At 45.6% G+C, this 19,908-nt stretch overlaps 1 protein-coding gene and 1 pseudogene across 5 annotated transcripts in view; both read left to right on the top strand.

The window, feature by feature from the left end:
- The window catches only part of PTPN3 (protein tyrosine phosphatase non-receptor type 3), an 83,698-nt gene that overhangs the window by 9,542 nt on the left and 54,248 nt on the right, over positions 1-19,908 (top strand). For 4 of the 5 annotated variants that reach the window (XM_040237390.1, XM_040237384.1, XM_040237402.1 and 1 more), the window contains exons 5-9: positions 4,431-4,475; positions 7,883-7,935; positions 12,523-12,643; positions 13,794-13,881; positions 19,318-19,406. In XM_040237390.1, the coding sequence (XP_040093324.1) occupies positions 4,431-4,475; positions 7,883-7,935; positions 12,523-12,643; positions 13,794-13,881; positions 19,318-19,406 (396 nt within the window). Of the gene's footprint in view, positions 1-4,430; positions 4,476-7,882; positions 7,936-12,522; positions 12,644-12,721; positions 13,672-13,793; positions 13,882-19,317; positions 19,407-19,908 lie in introns of those variants that run through there. The other variant, XM_040237407.1, reaches the window with a different exon arrangement.
- Positions 5,767-5,862, top strand: LOC120867907 (annotated as a pseudogene).

Raw genomic sequence — 19,908 nt, 5'->3', positions numbered from 1 at the left:
TTTGTCAAAGTCCTCTACTGATCAAATAGCGCAGTGTCTCTGAAGGGCTAGGAGTGAGCTCTTTAGGAGAACCGGAGGTCTCTTACCTGAGAACTTTCTACCAGATCCCCAGTTGGTAGGAGAGGAGGCCAGCCAGCATCTTGCTTCCGCCTCCACAACTGTGAACCAGATAAGGGAGAGAGGTTTGCAAGAGTTGTTTACCCCTCCAGGCTTGGCTCAGGTCCTGGCCCTCCTGTTGTGTTGGCACGTGGGTTTTCTGGGTGGGGACCCGTGTTTGGAACCAAAGGGCGGGCACAGGAGAGTTGATGCTGTTTAAACACGGGCTCTGCAAACTCACCTGGCCTCTCCTTCCCCTGCCCCAGCTGGCCCTTTGGTTATTGAAACATTTGTTTTTCTTAGGGAGGGAAACTCTTCCATCTGAAAAAAAGCAGTGAATGTTCAGGATTGTTAATTCCTGTCTTCTGCTCCTGGTGGCCATGAGATCCATCACCAAGGAGGCAACATTAACTTGGACAGAAAGTGCTGTTTCCTTTTTTTCCTTTTTTTAAATTAGTAATCACATGATCACATTTTAACTTGTAATGTGTGTAAAGGCCAAATATTATTCTATTACTCGTTTGTCTTCTTTGTACACCTCGTCCCTCTACAAAAGAAGGCATTGAAAATTTGACTTGGTGTTTACTGTCAAGTTAAATTTTAAGCAGATATAAGATGTCCCACATGACTCATTGGGTAACCACGGGACATACACGTGGTGCCTTGAGTTTTCCCCATAATAGCTCTTCACCCAGGTGGACTAAGGGAAGGTGTAGGATGCTCAGCCCAGCAGATTAGCTCATGCTGGTGGACGCAAAGTGGTGACATGATCTATGAGATTTCCCCAGGCTACCTACCACCAAATACCAAGTTTTTTTCAAGTATTGTTTTAAAATGTCATGTATGTGTGTTTTTAACCAGTGGGATTTTTATCACAACCCTACATATATATTTTGCTTTGTAATATATTACACAGATACATGTAAATTACTGAAGCAGACATTTCTTGAAACAATAGTAAGTGCAAAGCACCCTTAAGTTTTCTCTTTCCTTCGCTTAAAATGCCAACTGTGGCTCATTAAGTTGATTTTACTACCCACTGAAGGGTTCCCACCCCAAGTGTGAACTGCGCTTCCCCCACTAGTGGGTTGTCCCCCATAACCCCTTGTTCCTTCCTGAGATGCTGGTGCCCCAGGGTTTTGGCTGCCAGGGTACCCGAGTGAAGGGATCACTCCCGCCAGCTTAGCCCAGGCGCCCCTCAGGAGTCGGACCCCACATCCATACCCACCAGGAAAGCCTCTGCCTGCTGAGCCTCCCTGGCGTTTGAGGGACACCTGAGGAGATGTAGGGAGTTGAAGACCAAGAGAAGACTCAGAAATGAAGGCTGCCTTCAGATCTGCAAAGGGCTGTCATAGGAAAGGGGGCATTAGATGTGCTTGGTGGCAGAATTATAGCCAGTGAGTGGAAGCTACAGAAAGGCGGATTTTGGCTCAAGACAAGTAATAGACCAAATTTTGTTCTTACCTAAGTCCCAGGTAAAATTCGGTTTGTCCGTGCCCCTCCTAAGAGTCACCGGTTGCAGACGGACACCCAGCCTGACCACCCCACCTCCCATCTTAAGATGGGTGGTCGCCCCAGTGTGGAGACGATTACAGCTGTCAGTTCCTGGGATGTGGGCACCGCTTTGCTCCTAACACAGCAGGAGACATGTGCTGCCCCTGTGCCTCCTAAGAGCTAGGGAAACAGGCAGGACTGCCAGACCCTCTTCTTAGTCTGGGCCAGGTTTCCACCATTAATTTTTTTTTTAATGGTCTTTTGTCTTGTTTTTACCTAAAGGAAGAATTTTTCCTGTGTTCCTGACCCATAGTATCTCTCTCTTTTTTAAAATTGAGGTATAATTGATGTACATATTATACGCAGTATCTTTTTTAAGCCCAAGCTCTATAGCTTATCCAAAAGGAAGTTCCCCTTTAAAGAAATTTTGGTCTCAAGGGTCAAAGAAGGAATACAGAGGTGGTGTGTGTTGTGTCCTGTTTGTTTACCAAGGATCTAGGCCAGGCAGGCCTTCATTGCTTTTTTCTGAAGTTGAGGTCATGGATGGGGCAGACTCCAGCAGTGAGCCTTTACATTTCTGAAGTCAGACACACGGAGCGTCTCTTCTAAATGACTTCCTTTATCCTAATCACTGTCTCTTTGATTGTGAGCCTCTACAAGGGCTGTTCCTGATAAATTTAGACCATTCTATATAGACTTCCATGTACTGGCAGTCTCAGAATCAGGCTCCTTTAAGATTCTTAGGGAGATCCAAGATTCCTAGGGACTTGGGCATCATTCCACTATTCCTGTCTCTTTGTGTGATATCCTGGGGTTGACTCAGAGACTTTGCTGAATATACAACAAGGTAGCATGTGGTGAACGGGGGTCTGCAGGTTCCTGTTCTCCTTTACGCCCCAAGGAAGACCTACCGCCTAGCAGGACTCGGCAGTGAAAGTCCAGATTTAACACTGGATTACCTGTGATTCTCTCCCTCCTCTTTTTTCTCTCAGTAGCATTATAGGAGGAGAGAACACTTAATTCCACTTGAATATCAGCTTGAATAAACATAGGAACAAAGTAGAAAGGACCCGTTGCGTTCCCCTAGGTGGCAGAGATAGAGATTCCAATACGAAATAAGCGTGAATCACCATGTGTATGTCACACCATCCCTCAGTGTTCTGGCACTGAATGCATTAAGAGTAATTGACAGTTCTTATAATCAAAGTAATATCAGTTAGGAGATTGATCCTAAGCTTTTTAGTCATTAGACACATAAGAAATTTGTAATATAGTCAGATTTTTTTTTCATAACATGAGTGTCCAGGTTGAAATAAGACATCACTGACCCCATGTCACTCATCTGAACATCCGTGTCCTCATCAGTAAAAAAGGGAGGTAGTGGTACCCACTTCAGAGTCCTTCAGTTCAGTCGCTCAGTGGTGTCCGACTCTGCAACCCCATGGACTGCAGCACGGCAGGCCTTCCTGTCCATCACCAACCTCCTGGAATCTACCCAAACTCATGTGCATTGAGTTGGTAATGCTATCCAACCATCTCATCCTCTGTCGTCCCCTTTTCCTCCTGCCTTCAATCTTTCCCAGCATCAGGGTCTTTTTCAATGAGTCAGCTTTTTGCATCGGGTGGCCAAAGTATTGGAATTTCAGCTTCAGCAGCAGTCCTTCCAATGAACACCCAGGACTAATCGCCTTTAGAATGAACTGGTTGGATCTCCTTGCAGTCCAAGGAGGTTGAAATGAATCAGTAAGTTGTGAAATACCACACACAGCCCAGAACTGTGCAAATACAGAGTTGTAACACCATGTGAAACATTCACATCTCAAAACACTGGCACCTTGACCTTTAAACATCGAAATTAGAAGGACTATTGAGACTGATTTATTTAAACTGCCAAAATTCTCTCTCTCTCTCCTGCCCCCTGAACACGTCTACTGCCTCTGTATTAGATTTCAAGAAGTTTCCCTTTTGTCACCTTGGCCAGACACCGGAATCTGTATCCCAAGTGAATCCAGGCTTTAAAAAAGAGTGGGAACAGCAGCCAAGCGTCACATGTGTGCCGCGTCCCTAAATATAACGTGCTCCAGGGCCCTTCCTGGCCTGCATGGCACTGTCGATGCCCTCTGCTCCCTGGATGGAGGCGCCTGTGACTTACCAAGAGCTTACCAGGTTTTGTCTGCAGATCAAGTCCCAGCTTTGAAAGCAGCAGTGCTGGGAGCTCACAGACACTCGCCGAATTCAGCCTGGAGGCCTAGCAGCCTGGAGACGGCTGATGTCTGTGCTTTTGCTCAGGCACCAACAGTTCCTGGGACACAGGAAAAAGCCCAGCTGGGTATTTGCACCCCAGCCAAGGAGGTGTCTGCATAGACCCTCCTCCTTTCAGTAACTTCACACAGTGGAACGTGGGTGTGCAAATACTGTGTGCAGAACGGCAGCCCCTTGGTGTGCAGGGGCTGCCTGGGGGTCCTGGTGCTCTCAGATACCCCGAGTTTGACTGGGAAGCTCCAGGGCAGGGGCTCCCACTGGCAGCGGCACCAGCCTGTCATTGGTGGGCTCCTCTTACTCCGTCCATCCCTAAGACAGCATGTGCACGCAGGGCTGGCAAGAGGCTGGCTGGAAATCACCCCCTGGCCCATTGAGACTAAGGCAGCCACATGAACCACTGTGACAGAAGGCGGGCAGCTTTGCAATGTACGGGAACAGCACCTGATACTTGAGACAAAAATATGTTTTGTGTGTTTTGCTTTTCAAATGTGTAGGTCTTGTCCTTGACTCATCTTTTATATATTTTTTGCATGTTTTCCTTTGTGTATTATGAATTAATGAGATCAATTATTTCATAGGCACTTGTATTTCTTACAACTGAAGATGGATATTTGTGAAGGAAGGTAATGAGAATTTTGCATCTTCTTTTTCCATCAGTTGCCCCAGACTACTGAAATTCCTGGTTTTAATCTAATGAGCGTGCATTTCTGGTAACAATATTAAATGTAAACAGCGATCGGATGTTGAAAGCAGCATCCTGTTTGAGACGTCTGTTTCTGGCTTGGTCTGGACTTAGGAAGCTGAGAACCGATAAACCTCATTTTGTGTTTCAGTTTTATTACAGAAGGCAGTTATCTTTCTGGTAAAGAGCTGAGAAACTGCAGAGAGAGGGAGGGAGAGACCCTGAACATGAAATGAGCTTCATGCAGGAAGGCACATCAGGCCCAATTTAGGTCCCCTCCGAGCCCCTGAGTACCCAGAAGTGACTCATTTTCTCTGGGGAACTTTGCTGGAAGACTGGAGCTTCAGCCATGCTTCAGCAGTTCTTGTGCATGAGGACCGTCTCCATGGCTGCAGAGTATCTGAGCGGCTCAGGAAGGGGCGGGGACACTCCAAGTCAGTGGTCCCTGAGCCACCACCTCCAGCATTCAGAGCTTTTCATGACTTAGCAGAGACTCTGCAGCAGGCGAGTGGGTGGGAACAGCCGTGTTTTGCTCCTGTCCTTCCCACTTCCTCTTTCCTTCTACTGAGGAGGGTCTTCGGAAGCCCCCACTGGGCTTCCATGTGGGAGCTTGCTGTCTCATCGGAGAAAAGAGACAGGAGCCCGTGAAGCAACTGGGACCAGTATGCCGAGTGGAGAGCACAGCCGCCATAGGTGTTAGGAAAAGACGCCACCGGTGTGAGCTTTGTGAAGAGTGTGGACTGCTGTGATGAGCTGGGGGTTGGGGGCTGGTGGAGACGTGAGGAGTCAGATCTCCTTGGGCAGAGAGGACAGCACCCCATGCCCCACAGTCCCAGTTGGAGAGCACATGCTGGGGGCTTAAGAGAGAAGAGAGGGAGAGACGGGGAGCTCTCCCTGTCACTCGTGGGCATGCGTCCTGGGTCCAGCAGGCAGAGCAGCGCTGTCAAGGGTGTTTAAGCAGGAGGGATCTGGCAGGAGCAGCATCTGCAGGGACGCCTGGGAGAGGCTGAGGAGCTTCCCTCTAGGTGGGAGGGAAGGCGCAGCCCTTGAGGGAGCTGTTAAAAGGCATCCAGGCCAGAGAATAGGGGGCAAGGAGTGTGGGGCAGGAAGGACAGTTAGAAGCAAGAGACCCCTCGAAGAAAGGATCGTCAGAACTTGATGGCCTAGTTCCTCCCATTTGAGGGAGGAACAAGTCCCTTCTGTAGCACAATAAACAGGACATGAGGAGATAAATCACTTCTCGGCCTCTTGGCTAAGATCAAGCGTAGTGTCTGTTCTTACCAGCTTAATAAATCTCACTGGGCAGTGAGGACACTGCCCTACCCGAACAGTCTCAGTGGGAGCCCCCCTGCCTATGAGAGAACACAGGGGGAGAGAGAGGACCCCTCCCGTAACCCGGTGCCCACCCTTTCCTGCGGCAGCCTCGTGTTTCAGGGGAACTCTCAGCTGAAATGGTCACCCCTGCCCTGGGCCCAGGCAGCCCTCTGTGGCAGCAGACACGGTTGTGTCTCTCTTGGCTACACACCGCCGTGTTTTCCCCACACATTTTGTGAGCACCTGTTACAAGACGGGCACTGTGCTGGTCAGATGGGGCTGGGCCCCCCACCCCTGCGCTCGGGAGCTTCCAGTCTGGCTCTCCAAGTGTTGGAAATTGCTCATCTTCATTTTCAACAGGAGAAGCCTCTTGAGGGCCATGTCCTGGCTTAGACCCCTAGCACTTGTGAGGCCTGCAGGCGGCCCTCATCTCGGGGGCGAGGGGTGTGAGGTCAAGGTGGCATCTGGCCCTTAGGAACCATGGATCTCTTGAGAATCAGTGGGGCTGGTTAGCGTTTCTCCTGGGCTCGGAAGGGTTTGTTCATCCTCTCCTTCCTGCTGAGATAGGCGATCTTGTCTGACAGATGGAGACCCTGAAACTTACTGAGAAAGAGAGGAATCTCTCGAACATGATGTTCTTTAGTTTGTTATTTATGCCATTCTTTGGAAATGTTCTTTCTGACTTACTTATAGGGTTGTTCCTTCCATCTAGACGGGACCCCCTTAGCCACTCTCCTAAGCTGTTCCCCCGAATCCCATTCACAGGCTCTTCCTGTAGCAAGGACACCAGCTTTGACTTCACTGAAGCCCATCCTGGCGGGAGAGTGACTGCTGACCTTTGCTCTCCCCATAGGCTGAGTCTCCAGATGATTGAAGAGATAGCGAGTATCCCCAGATGAATCTGCATTTAGAAGTTCTCGCAGGAACACATGGCTACTTGAAAGATGGGGGCCCCCTCAGGGCTACCTCCATATTCATATTCTGCTTCAGGACCAGTGCACAGCACAGCAGGCCAGGAGGGGAACCCTGGTGAGCCAGCCAGATTAGTCAGAGAGGTGGGGGTGACTCATATCTTGGGAACTTCACGGGCTGCCATGGAAACTGCACGTTTTCTCTACTTCCCACGGGGTTGCTGGGCGGAATGCTTTTAAACTCTGTGTCCCCCCCAACCCACCCAGCCCTACAAGCCCTCACCCTTGCTGCCATTCATGTGTTGCTCTACCTGGCAGTGATCCCCGGCCCAGATCTGCTGAATGAGCTCCTAGGCAGACTGTGAAATCTGAGGCTGAATGGAGAGAAGGGAGCCACCAGATGGTTCGGAATATGACAGAGACAGAGATAGAGCCTTTGGCCCAGACAGGGTGTTTGGGAGGCACTGAGCTCAGGAGGAAAGAAGGAAGACACGCCCAACTCGGGTTCGTGGATTTCTCATGGACGCAGGAAGACTGAGGTGCCATTGCCTCTAGGTGGGAAGTTTCAGGAGGGTGAATAGATTTGAGTCTTAAATCATAGTAACTAATCAAATAATTGAAAATTCACAGGAGTTTTAAAATTCAGAATACCTTTCTGTTTTTCCCTTGTAAAAGGATGTGACCCTTTTGGAAAGCAGGTAATCAAGAATCAGAGTTAACAGAACTCAGGAATTCAGTTAGTCCTAGGAGAGGTCTCACATCTTTACCAGAAAGAGACAAAGGCTGCCTGCCCATTGACCTAAGAGTACACTTTTCGTCTTAGTGATATGAGCCTTACCTTTCTTGACCAGCTAAACCCTGGCCAACATCAGACCTTTAGCCTCATGGTATTTGTATTAATAATGTATTATTTTAAACATGGGAAAATTCTCTCTCAATTTCAAAAACTCTTCAGTGTGTTACGTTTATCTTTACTGTTTGAGGATCCTGAAATTCTTTGTTATCATTCGTGATGTGTTTAAATGATTAATCCAAGAAAAAGGCACGTGCTACCCATGATCAATTAAAGTTTGGGGCTGTGGTAGGTTCTGGTAACTTTTCTAATGTGTTTTTCTCCTGACAGGTTAACCTGCCCTCTTAACTCAGCGGTGGTTCTAGCGTCCTATGCAGTACAATGTAAGTCACAAATGAGTGTTTCATGGATGGACAGCTTGCTCTGACCAGTATATTACGAAACTTGCTGGCCTCTCCTATTGGACAGAGTTGCTTCCTCCCTTCCCCAGGAATCTTGTTAGGCAACATCTCTGGCTATCCGGATGGTCCCACTTTTCATCCTAACTTATACTCTCCTGTGGTTCAGGGATGTTCGGTTAGGGAAAATGAGGTTTTCTCCCCAGGGAGCCGAGGAGACAGGAGAATCCTATCACACGTTACATTTTCCAATGGCGTCAGTCAGTTTCCAAAGGCTTCAGTCACAATCAGATTTGACTCTGTAACAAATCCCAGTGGGGCAAATGCTTCCACCCATCACTTCATATAGATGTGGGAACGAAGACCCAGATAGGTTCAGAAATTTGCTGGAGGTCACTCCCAGTACTTGCTGGGTGCTGCTCAGAAACACTGCTGGGATCGTAGGAATTTTATTTTTAGTTTCAGTAGAGTGATGGGTTATAGGCCTGGAGCAGCACAGTAGAATAGAAATACAATGGGAGCTGCACATAAGCTTTCTGGTAGCTTTCTGGTAGCCATATTAAAGTAAAACGAAGTGGATCATATTAGTGTACTTAGCTCAGTAGATTCAGAATATTATTTTAATATGTAATCCATGTAAAAACAGTTATTTTCCTTTTTTTTTTTTTTTCCATAGTAGGTCTTTGAAACCAGTCCAGGTTTTACACTTCCAGCACATCTCAGTTTGGACCAGCCACACGTCACGTGCTTGCTAGCCACGTGTGGTTAGTGGCTGCCATGTGGGATGGAAAGTCCAGATGGAATTTTCCATCAAGGCCTGTTTAAGCTGAAGGAAGAATCCTCTTACTCAAGCATCTCCCCACATAGCTGCATCTCCTTCTCCCCGGTGGGAGACGTGGAAGAGGTGGCACAGGGGTGAGCCCGGGCGGATGCCAGATGCCCTCTCCCTTCAGTACAGCTGAAACAGACCTGGCCTTGTCCCGTCCACGTGGGAAATGACACCAGCCAACCTGTGTTCTTAGTGGTCACTAGACCCAGTGGACTCCATCTCTGCCAGGCTGGTCTGCTGAGGAGAGGTTTTTTTCCTCATATCTCAGAGTGAATCTGGTACCCACAGCTAGAGCTTCAGGTTTTAAGGAGAGGAGCACTAGGAAGGCCTTAGTTTTGTATGCCAACTTCATTCAAACCTGGCCCTCCATCTGCTTCTAATGTGGCGTGACCTTGCTGAGTCTCAGCTTTCTCACCTGTAAGAGGGAGGTGGTGATGGTGAGTAGGACAGCTTGGAATAGGACTGTTCAGTTCATGTAGCACCTGGGAAGGGGATAACTAGAAACTCTTTAGAGTTGGACCATCGCTGTTAACTGAGTCAGTGAAAGCACAGGCTGAAGCCACACTACCTGGGCCTCAGGTCTTCTGCTTATACCTACCTGACTTTGAGCCTCTCTGGGTCTCAGCTTTATCTGTCGGGTAGGGATGATAACAGTATCTAATCATAGGGTCATAGCAAAAATGAAATAGACGTAAAACTCTTAAAATAGTGCCTGGCTGATGGCAAATGTTACAATGTTTAATTTGTACTATATTTTCTTTTCTGCCCAGCAGAAAACTAAGGAACAGCCTATTGGGGACCTCTCTGGTAGTCCTTTGGTTAAGACTTTTGCCTTCCCATGGAGAGGGTGTGGGTTTGATGCCTGGTCGAGAAGCTGAGACCCCATATGCCCCATGGCCAAAAACCTAGAACATAACAGAAGCAGTATTGTAACAAATTCGATAAAGACTTTAAAAAATAGTCCACATCAAAAAAGAAAAATCTTAAAAGGGAACAGCCTATTGTAAAAAAACTATATGTTGTTGTTCAGTCGCTAAGTCATGTCTGACTGCGACCTCATGGACTGTAGCATGCCAAGCTCCTCTGTCCTTCACTATCTCCTAGAGTTTGCTCACACTCATGTCCATTGAATTGGTGATGCTGTCCAGCCATCTCATACTCTTGTCACCCGCTTCTCTTTCTGCCTTCCATTCTTGCCAGCATCAGGGGCCTTTTCCAGTGGCCAAGTCTAGAATCCCAAATAAAATTCCTAAGTTTCAGCAGTCAGGTTTTCCTCTACAAAGAACCAATAGAATAGGGACTAAAGAAAGTTATGAGCACTTAAAAAGTCTAAACTAGCTGCAATGCAAATTTGAGCATGACTGTCACGCTAATAATATCATAAGTTGTCAGATGAGCAGTTTTAAGTAGAGGTTTCTTATTCCTCCACCCTCAAGTATATATACCTACATACATTATCTTACACTTCTGTACATATATTTCTGTAAGATTAATTCTTGGATATGAAATTGCTTGATCAAAGAGCAAGCCTAAATTTTATCTGATACACTTTGCCAGATTGTCCCAGAGAGACATTTGACATGAAGACAAGCCTACCAGTGGTCAGCAATGCCAACCAAAAGCACATGTTCTGACCAGATAAAAAGTAAAGTGATCTGTGGATAAAGAATCTGAAAGGACTTGATGGTGAAAATTTGCCAGTGGCCTGCCAAGGATCTGTGCGGGTCAGAGAAAGAAGTTTTTGAAAATAACGTATCTGTTCTATAATGGTCTCTGAGCTCCTGCCATGTGTGGGTTCTGCACGTTCCCCAGGTTGCACAGAGAGAGCATGACTGCTCTCTGCACGGGGTCTGCAGCTGGTGGGAGACAGGGCTGGACCAGCTGCTGCTGGCAGTGAGGATGGACACTGGGGAGGCACTCGCTCTGTTCTCCTAGGCAGGGGGAATAGGAGGTACAGAGAGACATAGTATGGGAAAGCTTCCTAGTGATGACCCCTAAGAAGAGCCTCCAAGATCAAGTTGGACTATGATGAATAGCAAGGCAAGGGCTTTCCCAACAGGAAAGCTTGACACACCATACATTTGAATACCTGAGACACCTTCTGTCCCGCAGAAGAATGCATGGGACTTAAAAGACAAGAAGGTATTTCCCACATAAGCGCTGATTTCCTTTTCTTTTTGCTATAGTTAGCTTTCTCATGTGTTGCTTCCCCACAAATAGAAAAGTGTTTTGCTCTGGAGTGTTTTGCTCTGGAGTTTCGGGCGTGTGGTACAGTAAGTAGATAAAGAGGATGGACTGTGGTCCGAGTCTAGGCTCCAAGTTACCAGCCTGGGCAGCAGTGGGTAGGTTCCTTCCTTGAGTCTTAGTTCCTTTATCTGTTTAATGGGGATAAAAGCCATGCCTGTCACTAGGTTATCAAGAGCATCTAGTGAGGTGATGTCATTGGTCATTAAATTCAATGTGGAAACTGCCCTGTGCTTTGCAGATGGTTTCCAAAGACTGGTTTAACTTTATTTCCCCCTAGTGGTTGGCACAGGGCATTGCAGAGTAGCTAAGATTTCAAGGGTCTGTGAGGGTCCAAGAATGAAGTTTTTGAAAACACATATTTTTATATAATGGCCTTTGACCCTCACAGAACCCCCTAGAGGGAGTTCTTTGGTTTTATATTAAGTACAGATATTTGTCAGTGACCTGACTAAAGAGAGAAATTTGCTCTGTGTTTGCAGAAAGGCACAGGGGTTGGGACTATTCGTTTACATGATGGATGACCAAGTCAAGCTCTAAGGTCTTCATGAGCTGATGTAACATGCAGCATTCAATTTAATAGGACTCTGCCTTGAGTTGTTTGACCTCAGGAAAGCCATTTTCAGTGTTTGGCTTCCCTCTGGGGACATGACCACTGTCATCTGCAAATGGCCAGCAGCAGCTCATAGGCCTAGTAGGCAGGCTGGTGGAATGATGGGAACTCTAGCTGGGTTCTGGCCTTGACTGCTGAAAAATGGCTCTGTGATAGGGGTAGGTCCTTTCTTGTCTCTGGACCTCAGATTTCTTTTCCTTCAAGACTCAGAGTTCGGATGAGCTGATTCTAAGGCTTCTTCGAGCTTTCTTCATTGGGGACCCTGCCTAAGGGCATCTAAATTACTTCTTGTAAATGCACTGTCATACACTTCACCATGAAAAGACTCACCTGTAAGCCACACTTGTGCTTACATAGTATAGCCCTGACACTCCTGTCCACAGCTTAGCCACATTTAGCTGGCCTTCCTGGCCTGTGGTCCACCCATGACCAAGTCTGCCCTTTTCCCCTTGCAAAGTTCAGCTTTGCAGTAGCCTCTGTACAGGTCAGTTCCAAGCGCCCAAGTACCTACTATGTGCCATGCCTCGGTGCCAGGCTCAAGAGAGGAATGTGAGCTACTCCTAGCCCTCAAGGAACAGTGAAAGGAGAACACAGACCCCTTCATCACAGCCCAGGTCTCAAAGAGCAGTCCTTCTGTGTGATGGCAGTCGAGGGTGAGCCAGACCAAGTAATTGTAAAGGAAATACCCTTGCATCTGACTTTGCAAATTGGGGATGAAATTCACTTAAGCAACGACCTTGCTCATCTCCTTTCCTTCTGGGATGGGAGACATCGATATTAATAGCAGAGAGTATTTCCGATGAATTTTTTTTCTTGCGATGTTGTAGATGCTTAAAAATACAGACCGCATTGAAAAGGTGCTCTTCCCCTCATTCTGTCTTGATAGCTCATTTCGGAGACTATGATTCTTCCATTCACCTTCCGGGCTATCTCTCTGATAGTCAGTTCATACCGGATCAGAGCGAGGACTTCTTAGCGAAGGTCGAGTCACTACATGAGCAGCACAGGTGAGGAGGGGTGGGTGACCTACTTCAGGTACTCAGGTCGGTGCTGTCAGACCTCGCATCCCCTTGGGTTTGATGTCGTCTTCTCTGGCTTTTGCTCGTGAATGCTCTTTCAAGAGGTGGGAGGTTTGTGAACCTTGATCTCTTACGGTGACAGGTATATTTGGCATAACTAGCATTTCTGTAAAGTAGGAAATCCTATGAGAATTCGGGATGACTTGCTGTGTTCTCTTTCAGGATGTCATTGAAATCCATTAATTCCTGAAGGAGATGCCCATTGTAAATTTGGCTTCCCCACACGTTGACTCTACCAAACAAATCTTTGAATGGTTTCCTACATTTAGTGAAATGGGCCATTCCCTTAAGTGGTGTTGAATAGATAGACAGGCACATGGACCTACGTGCCGTCAGGCTGGGTAAATCCCAGCCCTCACTGGTTCAGTTGGTGAATCCACCTTCCTTCCAGAGGGGAGCACCAGCCTTCTGTAGCTGCCTTGGACCAAGCCTCCATTCCAGCAAAGTCACCTTACTCTGGCCTCCTCTTCCCTTGCCTCCTTTCTCTTCAAGCTGCAGTGGCTCCATTCAGTCCGGGTCAAATAAGGGCCACCCTGACCCAGAAGGCCAGGTTTCAAGGGACCTCACATTCTCAGGAAGGCCTTAAAAAGCAAAGGCCTAAGCAACCAGTATCCCTTCAAAGAGGCACTGCCAATCCTCTTCCAGAATTGCTCCCCATGCAGGAGCCAGCATCCTAAAATAGTACAGTGACGTTTGGAAGTTTGAGGCTGCTGCTAAAAGGATAGATAAAGGCCGAAAGACCTAAAGAGCGTGTGCTCACTTAGCAACTTGGAAAAAGTGGGGTGGAGATTGCAGAAGGTGAGAGTCTTTGTCTCTGGATGTTGAGAACCCACTAAATAAGAGGTGTTATTTAATACAGGAACATGAGGGCTAAATGAAGTCATAGTCGGTGGACAAGAAAAAAAAAAAAGCTTGGTTTAGTAGCTTTGGGGGTTCAGTTGTTCAAGATGAACAGTGTAAGGCATTTAATCACCTTATAGTAATGATACCAATTTTTTAAGATTTTTATTAGCTTTAAAATTTGGAGTTAATGTTCTGTTTGTTGGATAAACACTGTGTATTCCCCCTGCCTCTGTAGTGGGCTAAAGCAATCGGAAGCAGAATCTTGCTTTATCAACATAGCTCGGACCCTCGACTTCTATGGAGTGGAGCTGCACAGTGGTAGGGTAGGTACCTTCGACATGTTGTAATTCAAAACTTTTTTCAATTTTAATTTCTGAACATCTGAAAGCTGCTTTGAAACTTTTCCAGTTTCAAATAAAAAAGATCTTTTTTTTAAGGTATCTGAGAAAAGTTTATAAAATAATATTAAGTTTTGCTGATTATTTATCTGCTATCCACTTGGTTTTTTCATGTTTTCCTTTGTACTTGAAGACTTTTTACTCTTGGAGGGTGATGTGGGCTAGAAATAAGTAATTTTTATAAGACCATCTCATGGTTAAAGAGGTGAAAAATGTATAAATTTCCATTTTCCAATTGGCTCTTTAATGAGCCAAGGTTTCTACTGTTTAATCTTAGTGCTGCTCAAGTTAGAACCTATTATGTACTCAAATGTGATAATTTTTATTATGATGATCAGTTCAGTTCAGTCGTGTCCGACTCTTTGTGACTGCATGGAGGGCAGCATGCCAGGCCTCCCTGTCCATCACCAACTCCTGAGTTTACTCACACCCATGTGCATTGAGTCAGCCATCCAACCATCTCATCCTCTGTCGTCCCCTTCTCCTCCTGCCCTCAATCTTTCCCAGCATCAGATCTTTTCAAATGAGTCAGTTCTTTGCATCAGATGGCCAGAGTATTGGAGTTTCTGCTTTAGCATCAGTCCTTCCAATGAATGTTTAGGACTGATCTCCTTTAGGATGGATGGACTGGTTGGATCTCCTTGCAGTCCAAGGGATGCTCAAGAGTCTTCTCCAGCACCACCGTTCAAAAGCATCAATTCTTCAGCGCTCAGCTTTCTTTATCGTCCAACTCTCACATCCAGACATGACACTGGAAAAACCATAGGTTTGACCAGATGGACCTTTGTTGGCAAAGTAATGTCTCTGCTTTTTAATATGCTGTCTAGGTTGGTCATACATAGCTTTTCTTCCAAGGAGCAAGTGTCTTTTAATTTCTTGGGTGCAGTCACCATCTGCAGTGATTTTGGAGCCCAAGAAAATAGTCTGTCACTGTTTCCACTGTTTCCCCATCTATTTGCCATGGAGTGATGGGACCAGATGCCATGATCTTAGTTTTCTGAATGTTGAATTTTAACCCAACTTTTTTACTCTCCTCTTTCACTTTCATCAAAAGGCTCTTTAATTCTTCTTCACTTTGTGCCATAAGTGTGGTGTCATCTGCATATCTGAGGTTATTGATATTTCTCGGCAGTCTTGATTCCAGTTTGTGCTTCATCCCACCCAGCATTTTGCATGATGTACTCTGCATATAATAAGTTAAATAAGCCAGGTGACAATATATAGCCTTGACATGCTCCTTTCCCAATTCGGAACCAGTCTGTTGTTCCATGTCCAATTCTAACTGTTGGTTCTTGACCTGCATACAGATTTCTCAGGAGACAGGTAAGGTGGTCTGGTTTTCCCATCTCTTTCAGAATTTTCCGTTTTGTCGTGATCTACACAGTCAAAGGCTTTGGGATAATCAATAAAGCAGAAGTAGATGTTTTTCTGGAGCTCTCTTGCCTTTTCTATGATCCAGCAGGTGTTGGCAATTTGATCTCTCATTCCTCTGCCTTTTATAAATCCAGTTTGAACATCTGGAAGTTCATGGTTCACATACTATTGAAGCCTGGCTTGGAGAATTTTGAGCATTACTTTGCTAGCATGTGAGATGAGTGCAGTCATTCAGTAGTTTGAACATTCTTTGGCATTGCCTTTCTTTGGGATTGGAATGAAAACTGACCTTTTCCAGTCCTGTGGCCCCTGCTGAGTTTTCCAAATTTGCTGGCATTATTGAGTGCAGCATTTTAACAGCATCATCTTTTAGGATTTGAAATAGCTCGACTGGAATTCCATCACCTCCACTAGCTTTGTTCATAGTGATGCTTCCTAAGGCCTGCTTGACTTGGCATTCTAGGATGTCTGGCTCTAGGTGGGTGATCACACCATCATGATTATCTGGTTCATGAAGATATTTTTTGTATTATTCTTCTGTGTATTCTTGCCACCTCTTCTTAATATCTTGTTTCTGTTAGGTTCATACCATTTCTGTCCTTAATTGTACCCATCTTTGCATGAAATGTTCCCTTGGTATCTCTAATTCTCTTGAAGAGATCTCTGGTCTTTCCCATTCTGCTGTTTTCCTCTGTTTCTTTGCATTGATCACTGAGGAAGATTTTCTTATCTCTCCTTGCTGTTCTTTGGAACTCTGCATGCAAATGGGTGTATCTTTCCTTTTCTCCTTTGCCTTTAGCTTCTCTTCTTTTCTCAGCTATTTGTAAGGCCTCCTCAGACAATCATTTTGTCTTTTGCATTTCTTTTTTGGGGGTTGGTTTTGATCCCTGCCTCCTGTACAATGTCACGAACCTCCTCTACAGTTCTTTAGGCATTCTGACTATCAGATCTAATCCCTTGAATCTATTTCTCACTTCCACTGTATAATCGTAAGGGATTTGATTTAGGTCATACCTGAATGGTCTAGCGGTTTTCCCTACTTTCTTCAATTTCAGTCTGAATTTGGCAATAAGGAGTTCATGATCTGAGCCACACTCAGCTCCTGGTCTTGTTTTTGCTGACTGTATAGAGCTTCTCCGTCTTCAGCTGCAAAGAATATAATCAATCTGATTTCAATATTTACCATCTGGTGATGTCATGTGTAGAGTCTTCTCTTGTGTTGTTGGAAGAGGGTGTTTGCTGTGACCAGTGCGTTCTCTTAGCAAAACTGTATTAGCCTTTGCCCTGCTTCATTCTGTACACCAAGGCCAAATTTGCCTGTTACTCCAGGTATCTCTTGACTTCCTACTTTTGCATTCCAGTCCCCTATAATGGAAAGGACATCTTTTGGGGCTGTTAGTTCTGAAAGGTCTTGTAGGTCTTCATAGAACCATTCAATTTCAGCTTCTTCAGCGTTACTGGTTGGGGCATAGACTTGGATTACTGTGATAATGAATGGTTTGCCTTGGAAACAAACAGATATCATTCTGTCATTTTTGAGACTGCCCAAAAGTACTGCATTTCAACTCTTTTGATGACTGTGAGGGCTACTCCATTTCTTCTAAGGGATTCCTGCCCACAGTAGTAGATATAATGGTCATCTGAATTAAATTCACCCATCCCAGTCCATTTTAGTTTGCTGATTCCTAGAATGTCGACGCTCACGCTTGCCGTCTCCAGTTTGACCACTTCCCATTTGCCTTGATTCATAGGCCTGACATGTCACGTTCCTTTGCAGTATTGCTTATCACCATCACCAGTCACATCCACAACTGGGCGTTGTTTTCACTTTGGCTCCACCTCTTCATTCATTCTGGAGTTATTTCTCCCCTCTTTTCCAGTAGCATATTGGGCATCTACTGACCTGGGGAGTTCGTCTTTCAGTCTAATTGGCAACTGACCTTTACATTTTCTACCTGTAATTGGCCTACATCATATCCAAAGAAAACAAATAGTAACTGAATACCTAGTCCACCTAGTCCGTAGTCGGAGAAGGCAGTGGCACCCCACTCCAGTACTCTTGCCTGGAAAATCCCACGGACAGAGGAGCCTGGTAGGCTGCAGTCCAAGGGGTCGTCAAGAGTCGGACACGATTGAGCGACTTCACTTTCACTTTTCACTTTCATGCATTGGAGAAGGAAATGGCAACCCACTCCAGTGTTCTTGCCTGGGGAATCCCAGGGACGGGGGAGCCTTGGGGGCTGCCGTCTATGGGGTCGCACAGAGTCGGACACGACTGAAGTGACTTAGCAGCAGCAGCCCATAGTAGCCATTGTTCCAGGTGCATCACTTCTGATCATAGCTCATTAGCCAGGACTAGTCACACAGTCCTGCTCCACGAGCTGGAAGGTGGAGATGGGCCTGAATTTAGCCGACAGTACCTGTGCTCGCTGCTGTGGGTGTGGTGCAGACGGGAGCATCATGCAACCAGGAGATTTGAGACCTATGTCACTGGCCCACCCAAAGCGTTCATTTATTGCTTTATTCTGCACTCGATTTTTATTTTGTTTGCTAATTTTCTCTCCCACCTGCCTCATATTTCCATGTATTCCAATTCCAAGTATCGTGTTTCAATGCCACCCTGGTTTTCAGCTTGTGGTTTGGTTTTGCTTTCTGCGTGTGATTTCAGCTGGGGGCCCAGTCGGGATTACTCTCTGGATGCTCCGTGTGTCAGGAGCATTTGCTTTGGTCAGTTTCTCCAACTCCCCACATGCACATCACTGTTCATAAGTGATTCATCCCACTGTCTCTTGAGAGGTGAATGAGATGAATGTTTATTATACCTACTGCATGCCAGGCCCTGTTCTACGTTCTTCTATTCTCTAAGTTCTGAGAGGTGGAGTTGATAATCCTTATTGCACAAAAGGAAAAATTGAGGCTCAGTAGCCCAAACCAACATAGCTAGTAAGTGACAGATCTAAGGTTCACACTCACTGGTAACTCTGCTCCTTCTTGAAAATTAAGAGGGACTTCCCTGGTGGTCCAGTGGCCCAATTATTCACCTTCCAGTGTAGGGGATACAGGCTAAATCCCTTGTCCGGAAGCTAAGGTCTCACACTCCTTGGGGCCAAAGAACCAAACCTTACAAACAAAAGCAATATTTTAGCACATTCAATAAAGACTTTTAATAAATAGTTCACATCAGAAATAAAATTACGAGTATCCGAGTGGGTAACTAGAATATAGATTATTCAGGGGGAGGAACTGTTTTCCTTTGGTTTGGTTTGTTCTTTGGCCATGCTGCATAGCATGCAAGTTCTCAGTTCCCCAGCCAGGGAGCAGACCCAGGTCCCCAGCAGTGGAAGCTGAGTCTTAACCACTGGACCCCCAGGGAATTGCCCGTGATGGAACTGTTTTATTTTAAAATTTTCATTACTTGTTCTTTAACAGATTTAAAACAGCTTTCATCACCGTATCTTTCTTTTGTCATCTTAATTATCTACAACAATGCATAGCACATAGGCTCTTAAAAACGTTGAATATATTGGATCTAAAAGCCATATTTTATTTCTTCTTTGGGTTTAGAATCAGCAGTGCTACACTTCAGCTAAAGCCTTTGCAGTGATGGGAGTTGAGATTTGTTTAAAGCAGTGTGGGGGATGAGGCTTTTCTGTTTTTAATACAGTGTCTGGTACTAATTATTGAAAGTATAAAGGCAGATGTTCATTTCTCTGATTCTGTGGAATGAGTGAGCTTGCCTAATAACTTTGTAAACTGGCAGGACCCAGGTGTTGCTGTCAGGCAGTATATTTTCACTTTAGGAGAATTTGGTGCTAAGTACTTAGATCTTAAGTTTATCTGTTAAGAGGAGATTTTTGCCTGTTTTCTATAATCTTCCTTTTGGAGCTTATACTTCGTGCTATTTATAAAAGCGTGGGTGCTTGAGTTACCAGAGGCCATAAGCATGACAGTACCACACTGTGAATCTGAGGTCTTCCTATTTTACAGGATCTGCACAATTTAGATCTAATGATTGGAATTGCTTCTGCGGGCATCGCTGTGTACCGAAAATATATTTGCACAAGTTTCTATCCTTGGTAAGTGCAAACCAGTTCTAATTATTCTCTGAATCATGCTTTAAAAATATGCTGAACAAAAGTAACGGTACCTCTAATTTTAAACTTTTATTTCTAAAGAAGGGACAGAGACTTTCTCCCAAGTTTTTACCTCTGACCTCTACAATTCATCCAGATTCTGTACCTGGGAAAATTCTTTTGGTTATTACTGGACATCCCCTCCCCCCTTGGTCACCCTGTGGTTTGGGATACTCTGTGAAACATGGATAAAAACAGAACAAGGCAGGTTTTGGTGTTAAGGAATCCTTCCTGGGCGGCACATGAGCCAGAATCCAGAGAACTTCCTCTGAGCAGGAGTTGTATTTTCTGTGCAGTTCCTGAGTTATTAACTGAAGCTTTGTGCCCGATTCTGGTCTAAAACCTGAGGAGACCCAAAAGACTCGAATCATCACAAATCTGAGAAAGGCAGCGCTGTCCCCATTGTTCCTAAGGCTCTCTGCTGGAGGAATTAAGAGTACATGCT

The sequence above is a fragment of the Oryx dammah genome, unplaced genomic scaffold (assembly GCF_014754425.2).
Source record: "Oryx dammah isolate SB20612 unplaced genomic scaffold, SCBI_Odam_1.1 HiC_scaffold_1, whole genome shotgun sequence".
Lineage (NCBI taxonomy): Eukaryota > Metazoa > Chordata > Mammalia > Artiodactyla > Bovidae > Oryx > Oryx dammah.
Note: the sequence above shows the minus strand (reverse complement) of the source record. Positions and strands in the feature narration are given on the sequence as shown.